Source organism: Heliconius melpomene, chromosome 8, assembly GCF_056956725.1.
Source record: "Heliconius melpomene rosina isolate 202511_hmr_F chromosome 8, ASM5695672v1, whole genome shotgun sequence".
Classification (NCBI taxonomy): Eukaryota; Metazoa; Arthropoda; class Insecta; order Lepidoptera; family Nymphalidae; genus Heliconius; species Heliconius melpomene.
In genome coordinates, this window is record NC_140396.1 from 8,583,597 (window position 1) to 8,595,468 (window position 11,872).

Below are 11,872 nucleotides of genomic sequence, written 5' to 3' on the forward strand. Positions count from 1 at the left end.
AAAGTAATATTTATTTTATTTTTAATTGTAATAGTATTTATGACCAGGGTAAGTATAGTGGCATTCGCGTATAGTGGTAGCTGTAATGTTGGAAATAATGGTTGAGCGCTTTGTTCAATAGTCCATACATTTAGGCATTCTTGGATCGCCACCACACAGAGGAAACTCATTGGTAAATGATCCGCTATGAACTTGTTGAAGAAATCAAAAAGCAATAATATTACCTATCGGAATTCTGATAAGGAATTACAATAAAAAATCTTATAACTTTATAATAAAATTTATTTACTTATTACAACTATTTATTACACTTTAAACAAAAATATAATATAATAGATAAATTTTAATATTTTATCAATTCAATAAAGCTAACAGAACACCTAATACCAAAATACTAATTGAATAAACACTTGTTTTTGTACCAGAATCGTAATACCCAAGTTCTCTAGTGGTCCTATCCATTTCTAGTAATGCGTCCATAATTTCTAGATTGTTAGGAATAATCTGTTCAGGGGGTAACAGAAAGCCATATTCCCCGAGATCTCTTAGTTCGATTAAAAAGGATACCGGGATGTCTGTTGCATTCTTTACCCAGTCAAAGGTAGTACCACTCATAGGATCTGAAATGGATTGCCTATTTGTTAGTTTAAGCTAAAACGTCAATATATTGGTTTATTTTGAAAGATTGCATTATATATTCATTTATTTATGGGCTCACAGTGTATCTCATGTATAGCGGAATTGGCAGAGAGTAACCTAGTGTTAAAACACTCTGTTCCGACACTGCCCAATTTTCGTAATATGGTGAGATGATCGGTTGAATAAGAATAGGAGATTCAACCGTCGCGTCGCGTTAACAAGTAGGCGCTATAATATAAATTTTATCAATTCTATGCTTTTTTATCTTTCCATAATACAAATTTAAGTATAAGGTAAAGAACATAGAAATGCTTAAAATATAAATTAATAATTTGAACAAATTAACTAATGTTTAAAAATCTTACATAAAATGTCGGCAGATATTCCAACTCTATAAACAGTTCCATTTCTTTCTTCAAGTTTTTTAGCTCCGTTTGATGCTATTTTAAGCTGAAAATTATAATATTTTGGGATGTTTGATAAATCAAAACTAATATAATAAAGCTGAAATGTCTGTTTGGTTGAACTCGTTAATCTCAGGAACGACTGGTTCAAATAGGAAAATCTTTTTGTGTTACACAGTCCATTTATAGATGAAAAGAGAGAGAGAGAGAGAGAGATAAGAAACCTATTATAGACGTTATATAGTTTTCTTTAATTAACAAAATTAATTTTAATAAATGGATTTTTATACTTTAACGTCACGTTTTTTTAGTAGACAAAGAAAATCCAGTATCAAAAAATATGTCTTTACCTTCTTTTTTTAAAGAACTTTCATATTTTACTAAAATTTTAAAGAACCAAATCTACTTACCATATCATCATAATTACTTGGCTTTAATATATCAGTGCTATTAACATGGCTGTATGGAATAACAACTAGTTGAGTATAAGAATGAAAATCTATGAAATATATAAGACGGCCTTGTTGGTTTAAATTCAGTACGTATTCAGCGATTGCTATAGATTCCGGTTCAGATAATGCTGATGGTCCAGCAAAGGTAACGGTACATGGGTTGCTAGATGCTCCAATGGCTGAAATTATAAACAGTCTTTATTTCTCTAATTTCTCATAAACAACGAAACAAATCATACTATTTTTGCAAAATTATTTAAAGGATTAATAGCCCATTTTAATTCTATAGGATGGGAATGGACCCCAACTATTGATCACAAAAGGGCACGATATAATGTGTTGTATAATATTATACATTCATTACTTACTCATCCATTTGTAATCGAAATTTCTATTTAAATCTACTCCATTACTCATATCATTCGAAACATTCAATGAAGCACAAGAAGTGAAATTTTGTGTGCTTCTATTTTTTCTCCACATTCTGTTCTAAAAGTAAATAGGTTTTTAATTAAATTTTAATAATTCATTAATTTTCTCCATGTAGTCTTATTTAGTTCCTTTTATACTTACAGTGGTAAAAGTGTAATGGTATCCATCAGGATTTACAACAGGAAATAGATGCCATTCAATATTTTCCGCAAATGCCCTAATTTCAGGGTTGTTGCTAGTCAAAAATTCCTTAATAATCCAAGTCAAAGTACTAGTAGTAATCCATTCTCTAGCATGTAGAGTACCTTGCAACATTCCTATCACCGTATTGTTTCTATTTGGTCGATAATTAATTTTGATTCCCTTTATAGATCTGTTTTGTACTGATTGTCCCATATTAACTATTGTTACTACATTTGGATAATTTCTGGCGACCTCGTCAAGCCAATTATATATTTGTTCAAGGGAATAATATTGATTCCAATTCATTGAAAGAAATGATTCTTGAGAGTTTCTCTGGGCTGGCTTTAATTGAGCTTCTATTGCACTACAAGTTTAAACATATTTATATATTATTTAGTATATTGTAATTACGATTTTTAAGTGTAAAATCAAATCAGCTTCACGCTGTATCCCGCACCCAATAAGGTACGCAAAGGGAACCTAGTGTTAAGACACTCCGTTCCCAACTTTTAGCCGAATCCGAACACTGTTTACTTACAATTACAGGCATATTATTTATTTATACACTACCTCTTAACATCCTTTATTGACAACTTTGCTTCCATTCCAGCTTGATTAAGCATATGTTCGAATTTCACTTTATTATCTTCAGATACCATTACTCTAACTTCATAATTGATATAAAATTGATCTTCCCAAAATTCACCAAGTCCATTGTTATGTAAGTCATTAAGTACTACTAAATCATTTTCAGATTTTGGTGTCACTTTATATACACTGAAACCTTCATAGCTCTTCTTTTCAGCAAATGCTGATATTACGCATATGCTAATAAATATAAATATTTGGAACTTCATTTTTTTAATAATATTTTATAAGCAGCATACTCGATACCTAAAGCTATAATAAATTAATGATTTTTAAATTCTTTAGACGCCTGCTTATCTAATCATTAATTATAATCTGATGCTATCATTAATTCAATTAATAACTTTTTGATCGATTATGATAATATATGTAAAACAAACAAAAATGGTAGTAATAATTCTTAAAGTCTTATTTATTATTTAAAAAGAAATTCTAGAAAACACAAACCAGATTTTGCGTTTATAGTTTTTACACTAAGCTGCAAATAGAATGCACTAACAATTTCCATTATAATAATAATATTATTATACGAAAATTCTCATAACACTAAACAATAATAAACTTTTGCATGAATTTTTAGAGGCCATTACACGTTGATCCTTAAGTATTTTCAGTTATGAAAATAGAGGATCTTCTTCTTATAATTAAAGTCTTTTGGAAGCTTTACTATCTGAGGGTGTAACTTTGAGGGAAGATAAGCCTTTATCCAAAAATACGAGCTGAAATATATTTTTTCCTTTTTTTTCGGTGACTCGCGTAATTAAAAATAGCAGGGTATGTTTAGAAAAATTAGTGTCAAAGCACTCTGTTTTCACTTTCTATTAAAGAAACAATTTTGAATAATAAAATAATATCAGTTGCATTGAGGCCAGTCGTGGCGTAGGAGCACAAGCGTGCGACTGTAAACGCGACAGGTTGTGGGTTCGATTCCCACTAGAAAAAAAAAAAATTTTTTTTCTTAATGTTAATAAGAAAGCGGCATTGAGTTTCGCCTCTCAGCATGCCTCCAGAATTCAACAGAGAGTGGGAAACTGAAGTCTCTGAAGTAAGACACTCTATGTGTTAAGACACATAATTTTTTTTTATCTATAACTAGCGGACGCGCGCAGCTTCGCTTACTTATTTAGGGGTGAATTATAATAAACCATGAAACACGTGTTCAATGAAATATTTTTAAGAGTCTCAATTTCAAATTTTATAAAAATCGGTGGCGATTTAAAGATTTAACCATACAAACTTTTAACCCCTTATTTGCACCCTTAGGGGGAGAATTCTAGAAAACCATGAAACATGTGTTCAATTAAATACTTTTAAGAGTCTGAATTTCAAATCGGTGGCCATTTAAAGATTTTTCCATACAAACTTTCAACCCCTTATTTGCACCCTTAGGGGGAGAATTCTAGAAAACGATGAAACACGTGTTCAATTAAATACTTTTAAAAATCTAAATTTAAAATTTTATAAAAATCGTTGCCGATTTAAAAAAAATTCTATACAAACTTTAAACCCCTATTTCACCCCTTTACGGTTAAAGTTTTTTAAAATCCCTTCTTAGTGGATGTCCAGATTATGAAAGTAAACATCTGTCCAAATTTCACGTTTCTACCATTAGCGGTTACGGCTGTGCGTGCGTCTTACCTCAGTCAGTGAGGACAAGTCCTTTTAATAATAATAATAATAATAATAAAAACATTTATTGCCATAAACAACATATACACATTTAACAAACAAATTAACAATTTTACAAAAGAACATTATGGCAAAAGGTATAACTCAGCTAAATGATGCTTGAGTTTTTACTCTCAAGCATCGCTGTTTTTCAGTTACACCTTGGATCACGGACAAACAGACTCTCACAAAAAAGAAAAATAATAAGAATAGAATTAAGGTATCCGTTCATGGGTGTGCGCGTGTGTGTATGTGCGTGAGTGTGTGTGTGTGTTTGTGTGTGTTTGTGTGTGTGTGTGTGTGTGCGTGCGTGTGTGTGTGTGTGTGTTCTTATTTGTGCCTATATACACCTTTACATCCGGTTTGGAATAAATAAATAAGTTTTAATAAGGAGAATAAATCATACATCAATAATACTAGTATACTAGTTTGAAATTTCAGGCCTAGAAATAATATTTTAAGCTCTTTTTATCCGTGTTATGATTTTCTGCATCAAGTTGCCGTTTTAGTAGTGCGCTTTTGTATTTATTCTTAAAATTAGCTGCACTAATTTTAACTCTTAGGGGAGGCGGTAGGTCATTCCAAATTCTTGCTGCAGAAAACTTAAAACATCCGCGATAGCGGGATGTGTAGTGTGGGGGTATATTCAATAGGTTCCGGTTAACTGGCCGAAGGCTTCTGTTACCATCACTAGCCCAGGTGAGCTTTTCAAATAAGTACTGTGGCTTTTTATTCCACAGAACCCTTTGAATAAGAGACGCGTATTGCACCTCCATTCTTGCACTCATATTTAGTATACCCTTGCGGTTTAGATAGGGTGTTATGTGTTCTCTTCGTGGCACGTTATAGCAAAATCTGATACAAGCGTTTTGAACCCGTTGAATAGCCTTTAGCGTGTACGAGTTTATTCTAGTACTGAAGTCAGAACTGCAGTAATTAAAGAGGGAAAGGACAAGTGAATCCACAAGTTTGAGTCGAAGGTCCTCTCTTATATAGGATCTGATTTTATACAAGGTTTTAAGTTTAAAAAATGCATTGCTAATCTTGGTGTTGATGTGCTCGATGTACTTCTGTTGAGGATCTATTATTAAGCCAAGGTTGCGAGCGGTTTTCACGAGTTCAATCGCCGTGTCGTTAATTTTTATCTTTCCTCTAACTGTTGTAAGCCTTTCCACTTGCTTCTTAGTGCCCAATAGTAGCAATTGTGACTTAGATGGATTTAGAAATAGTGAATTTTTTGTTGACCAATTGGATATGCGCTTCAAATCCTCATTTATGTTCTGGATGGCATTCTTGGTATCTTCAACTTTAAAAGAGTAATATAGTTGGGTATCGTCAGCATACAGATGGTGTTTGCAGAAATGTATGTGGTTTGGTAGATCTGCTGTGAATAACGAAAATAGTATAGGGCTTAATAAGGACCCTTGGGGTACCCCACGCTGAACTGTTGTCAAAGCAGAATATCTTCTTTGCCCGTCATTACCATCAGTAACGACCATTTGTTCTCTATTTAATAAAAATGTCCTAAACCACTGGCAGGTTTCCTTTGAAAAACCATAGCATTCCAACTTGCCTAAGAGTAGCTCTGGGAGGAGGCAGTCAAAAGCGCGTGAATAGTCCAGCAGGATCATAATTGTACTCAGACCCTTGTCTGAAGCTTCGCTTATATCGTCAGTAATATTTAGAAGGGCTGTTTCGGTGCCATGGCATCTGCGAAATCCGGATTGAAATTTAGGTATAATATTGTTGGCATCTAAAAAGGTTAACATTTGATTCAGTATTGTTCTTTCTAGAACCTTTGACAAAACAGGTAGGATTGATATTGGGCGAAGGTCTTTAAGCTGTTCAACACAGTGCTTTTTAGGAATAGGCCTGATCAGAGCACGTTTCCAAGATGTTGGGTACGCTAGAGTTTCTATCGATTTGTTGATGATATCAGTGATAATAGGCAAAGTGACATCTAAGGTGAGTTTTATCATTTCTATATTTAAATCATCATGACCTATTGCCTTAGTTTTAATGTTATTTATTATTTTAAGTACCTCTGATTGTGTTGTTGTTTTTATATTGAACAGTGCGCTGGAATTAATTGCAGGAACACCTGCCCCTTCTATATCACAGTCATTAATAGGTGGAAGATCGAGAAAATGAGCATTGATTTTATCCGGGTCATTAATGTGATCAGGAATATTAATTATTGCATTTTTGTTAGGCATCACTGTATTTTTTAAGTTGTGCCACATTATCATTGGCTGATGCAATGTGTCATTTATATAACTATTAATAAAGGCTCTCTTTTCCCTATCTGTTGCAGAGGTAACAAGATTTTTTAAGTCGCGATAGTATTTTATCGATGAATCATTTTTCTTCGCGTGTGCTTTCACTAGAGCTTTGTCACGTAGAGTCATCATAAATTTAATCATGTTTGTGATCCATGGTTTTGGTGTATTTTTACATATAACTTTTTGCATTGGTGCGTGGATGTCAAATAAGCATAACAAGTAATTATTGAACATTTCCACCATAATATCGACATTATTAGATGCGGTAATTAAATGCCAAGGAATAGATTTTAAATCGTATTTCAACTGTTCCAAGTTTATGTCGCTAAGTTTACGTTTAAATTTAATTTGTCTAATTAGATTCGGCTTTTTTATATCAAGATCGACTAATATCATAGCATGGTCACTAAGACATGGATTATGTACAACTTGAACCCCACGACATCTTGATATGATATCTGTCATTACTACGTCTAAGATGGTTCTTGATGTTTCAGTTATTCTCGTTGGTTCTTTAACTAGCTGCCCTAGGTTATGTTGCTTACAAAAATCCCCTAATTCTCATGCAATGCTAGTCTCTGTTCGATTGATGTCGATATTCAGATCGCCTAGAATACAAGTATGGTCACAGTGGGCCATGACGTTTAACGATTCACTTATACCATCCAATGCATCACTGACTTTCACAGTTTCGGGTCTGTATGCAGTGCCAATTGCCAAAACGACTCCTGACAGTCGAACTTCTAGCCAAAATTGTTCAAGTATTGAATCCGGATGAGGATGTGTATGAAAATTTATGCCTTGTCTAATATAGAAACCTACACCTCCACCTTTCTTACCTTGACGAGCTTTATGTAGAAACTTGTAGTCGGGCAACACTGGTGCCAGACTCTCTTCATCAGCTTTCAGCCAGGTCTCATTGATAGCTAAAATGTCAGGGGTGTATTTTTGTACAGTTACAAATAGTTCATCAGTACCAGTATTGAGAGATCTTGCATTTAGCAGCCCTAGTCGCAAAAGATATTTTCTGCCACTAGTCATTGCAAAAATATTTCCAAAATATAATTAAAATTGTCCAGAAACAAAGGAAAAAATAAAACGTCAGTAGGCAAAGTAGAACAGTGTATATATGCACATATTTAGAAAATTTTATTGTGTAGTTATGAATGTGGTGTGTGGTATTGTGTGTGAATAGAAAGTATACTTGATATGAATTTGATGATATAATGAACGGAAAACTTAACTTAAAAACAATTAACTTAAACATGTAAACATAATGAATAAAAAAGTTTAAACATATAACAATTAAATAATTTTGGCTAAGTTTATGATCCAACACAATTTTTATCAAAAACCCTAAGAATATCCTCTTCTGTGCGCAAGCGATGTCTTAACTTCCCCTGAGCCTGACATACAAAAATCTTTCCATCTCTAGTCCACACATATTTGTATTGATGCTCGCGAGCCAAAGAGCGCGCTTTATAAAATATGAGCCGATTGTGTTTTGTAAGCCGTTCGTTAACATATATGGAGTTTGTCTGTCCAGGTAGGTTTAGGCCCTCCGTCGTAAGATTGCGTCTCACGCGAGCTGCGCGCAGCATTGCATCGCGCAGAGCTCTGCGAGCGAGACACACGACTAGAGGGCGTGGCCGCGCGCGCCCGCCGCTGTTTGCTGAATTTGCACTGGTCGACCTCTCCGGACCAGCCCGATGAGCACTAACAATATCTTTTTCATCTAGATCTACGCCTATTTTTTTTGCAACGGAGAGGATGAGGTGAACACAGTTCTCCGCGGGCGTTTCCGGGCATCCTGCTACTTCGACGTCATTAGATAACATACGCTGATCCCGATCAGAAATATCTCCTTTAAGTTGTTCTATGATACTTTCGAGAGCAGTGATATCACACGATTGCTCCTTTTTATTTTCGAGTAAACAAACTCTTGCCTCTAATTGCTCGATACGAATATTCTGATCCCGTATGGTGTTTGTGAGACCATTTATGGCCTCTGTGACGCTGTCCATGCTGTTTCGAATTAAGTTTGCCATATAAAATTTTAACTCTTCCATCATGTTATGGTCAGGGTCCTTCTGGCTTGTACTTGGGCTATTTACCCGAGTAGTTCTTGCTCGATGAGTTACATTCCTACTTTCTGTAGTAAATGTCGGCGTACTTATGTTTCCTACTTTAAGCCCTCTATTTGAGCAGTCTGGACACTTCCATTGTTCTTTATGATCCATTAAGCCAAAATTTTTTTGGCTAACATTCGCACATTCCAAATCATATACTTCCTTACATGTTATGCATTTCAGAAATTCTTTTTTTAATATTTTTTTTGTGCAGCTGGAACATTTTTGGTTCGTGGAGTTCATTCTTGCGTATTATAATAATCAAAAGTCCAAGGTACAAGAATAAGTGAAAACATATGGTCGCAAAAATTTCTAGTAATACCCGCATTTAACACTTATCACTTCGAAGTATGTAATTTTCACACGAACTGCGGCGGTCGGCACTTCAATGTTTACTCAACTACCACGACTGTGTAAAAGTTACTCATATTTTTGTACAACTGTAAAATTACTTTCTCGTGTATATCATAATAAAAGTAAGTATTTGTCGTCACTACAATAGCGGCGCGGCGGCGCGGTCCAGCACACGACCTCACGCGGCGGTGGTCGGCGCGTAGATCTCTCTATCTTTTATATATATAGATAAATGTTTCATATATATATTTTTTTATTTTTTTATTTAATTTTAACTAACTATTTGTAGCTAAAAAAATTGAGTATATTAACTCAATTTTTTTAGCCACACACTACTTACCACTATTCCGCAATGCCCATGACAGCTTCATTTATAAATAATGAAAATAAATTATTGCATAATTTATTTAAATATTCAATACACTATATTTATTTGACAAATTGGGTGTTAAAATAGCGAATTAATTTTGGTTGCTGCGTCATTAATTTAATCAGTAGACCACTGTCAGATTTTGTTGAAGTAAATTAGTCATAATATTTTAATTATTATATAAATATTTATGTGTTTGAATGACCACGGGGCATGTGGCACAGTTGCAGTACTCGTATTTTCAACTGCACGTGGTGGTCCTAGGTTTTGATTTTAGTGGGGGAATTTTTGATGAACGAGCTAATATTAAAAACTGCTGGTTCGAATTGCAAAAATATTTTTGTATTAGATAGTCCATATATGGAGAAGGTAGATATATGTAGGTTGTATACATCACAGTAAATATTTTGATGTAACCTTGTCATCAGAGATTCGGGCACGTAGAATGTGTCATATAGTCTTAGTTATTTCTTTGCGCAGAGAAATTGCTCAGGCAGCCGGCCGTTCTGACTCCAGGGAAAGATATAGCAAAGCACTCCCATCCAAAATAGTTCCAAAGCTAGCGTGCACTGTACCCATATCATTTCAGGTGGATTCAGACTTGGAGCCTATCCCCTACACCACGAAGTGCAAGACTCCTTCGAATGAAAATGTTGCGTAGGTGGTTAGTCAGCGTTACACCGCATATCAACACCGTTATTTCTGTGACATGAAGCTCCTGAGAGTGCTGAGAAAGCGCTGGCCAACATCCGATAGCTTATAAAAAATCGGTCGGATGATGCTCTGGTATATCAGCCCCTTAAGGTTGGGCGATACTCTGCAGTCACAATCAACGCCAGTGACCTCCCGCCATTTGACCCAGGCAGACATGGTGATCAATGCCCCCAAATTCATGCAAGCTAATTAGATCTAAGGTAGCTAATTGTTTCCAACTTAATGGATGGCTGGAGGAGCCTTTCACCTGTAAACGGGTTTTTGCATAAATCAAAAAATATGAAAAAATCTACTAACTAGGATATTTTTACTTAAGAATTTTTATTCAATTTTTATTTAATCTAACAAATCAAGGGACAGTTTTTTATTTTAATTTTAAACTAAGATGAGTTCGATTGCAAATATAAAAAAAAATCATATAAATTGCACAAGAATATCTTTAATTTAACCCTAATCTTTACAAGTTTGTATTATACAATTTAAAAAATGTTTTCTTTAAAAAATCTCAGAGAGAGAGTAAAAAGAACGTTTGTATAATAAATGAAAGAATTTGCAAATAGCCCAGTTAGCTAAATGATGATTGCGTAGCATCTTATTGTAGCTATTAGTGTTGGAGATATGAAAGGAACGTGTTTATTCTCGTTTTGTTATATATTTTTTAATTTATTTAAATGAACAATTTCAACATTCAACAATTGCAACTCTACTGGATGTAGAAAGTTAAAATTTGGTTTGGAAGAGTAGAGAGTGACTAGGAGATAATTTTGTCCAATATCTTCTGGAAACTGGAGTAAATATGATTTAAGTCTTAAAATCCATGCAAATTTGTCTGCGATGATTATTACCGTAAGTTTATATTTTATCTTTCTTTCTATTATGTAAAAATTATTTAAGTGTTTTTATAGACCAAAGAATACATTGTTTCTTTTAAATATATTTTTCTTTATTATAGCGACCAAACTATCAAGAAGCATTGCTTCTTGTTATATTAATAAAAAAGTGCAATATCTCGTATAGGCAAGAGATCAGGCGGCTTATTGGCAATGTAGTGTGCCTCGAGCCATATAACATTGCCTTCAGTTCTTCCTAATAAGAATGTTTAAAAAAAGAAAAAAATCTTAGTCTCTTGTTTTATACGGAATTCAAATGTAATTTATAAAAATGCTTATAATAACATTCTAGTTAGCCAAGAGGTGATAGTTATGTAATATCAATATATAGGCTTCGTTTAGGTAACGAGGCAAATGGAGAAAAAAAGTCCTTGAGTTCCGTCACTCAATCCTTTATATTAGTAACGGGAACGGGAACGTAATGTCTTAAGGAAATGGGGAAAATGGGATTATCCATTTTAAATCTCAAACTGTCGTAGATATAATTGAAATCACAACTTAACCTTTTTCTCCATATTAGCCCACTATACAGACACTGCATGCAGGTGCATGTATGGCACAATCAAACGCGGCAGCTTATCTTGTCAAATCGGCTATTTCCAAGAGTATCAAACCTACGTCACGCTTTTTAGCTTCACGCTAAATCCCGCAAATAGCAGGATAGATAAAGAATATTTAGTGTTAAGAAACTCTCGTTGTGCATTTTC

General features: G+C 34.1%; 2 protein-coding genes across 2 annotated transcripts; both read right to left on the bottom strand.

Moving 5' to 3' along the window:
• Window positions 1–309: 309 nt before the first annotated feature.
• On the bottom strand, window positions 310–3,015 carry LOC146537004 (zinc carboxypeptidase-like). The gene is made up of 6 exons (XM_085189337.1): window positions 2,681–3,015; window positions 2,069–2,474; window positions 1,864–1,984; window positions 1,454–1,674; window positions 1,005–1,089; window positions 310–620 (listed from the first exon to the last, which is right to left on the bottom strand). The coding sequence occupies exons 1-6, from the start codon at window positions 2,965–2,967 to the stop codon at window positions 355–357; spliced, it is 1,386 nt and encodes a 461-aa protein (XP_085045463.1). The 5' UTR covers window positions 2,968–3,015; the 3' UTR covers window positions 310–354.
• Window positions 3,016–4,869: 1,854 nt separating this feature from the next.
• On the bottom strand, window positions 4,870–7,173 carry LOC146537005 (uncharacterized). Its single transcript, XM_085189653.1, has one exon. The coding sequence runs from the start codon at window positions 7,171–7,173 to the stop codon at window positions 4,870–4,872; it is 2,304 nt and encodes a 767-aa protein (XP_085045779.1).
• Between the last annotated feature and the right edge of the window lie 4,699 nt (window positions 7,174–11,872).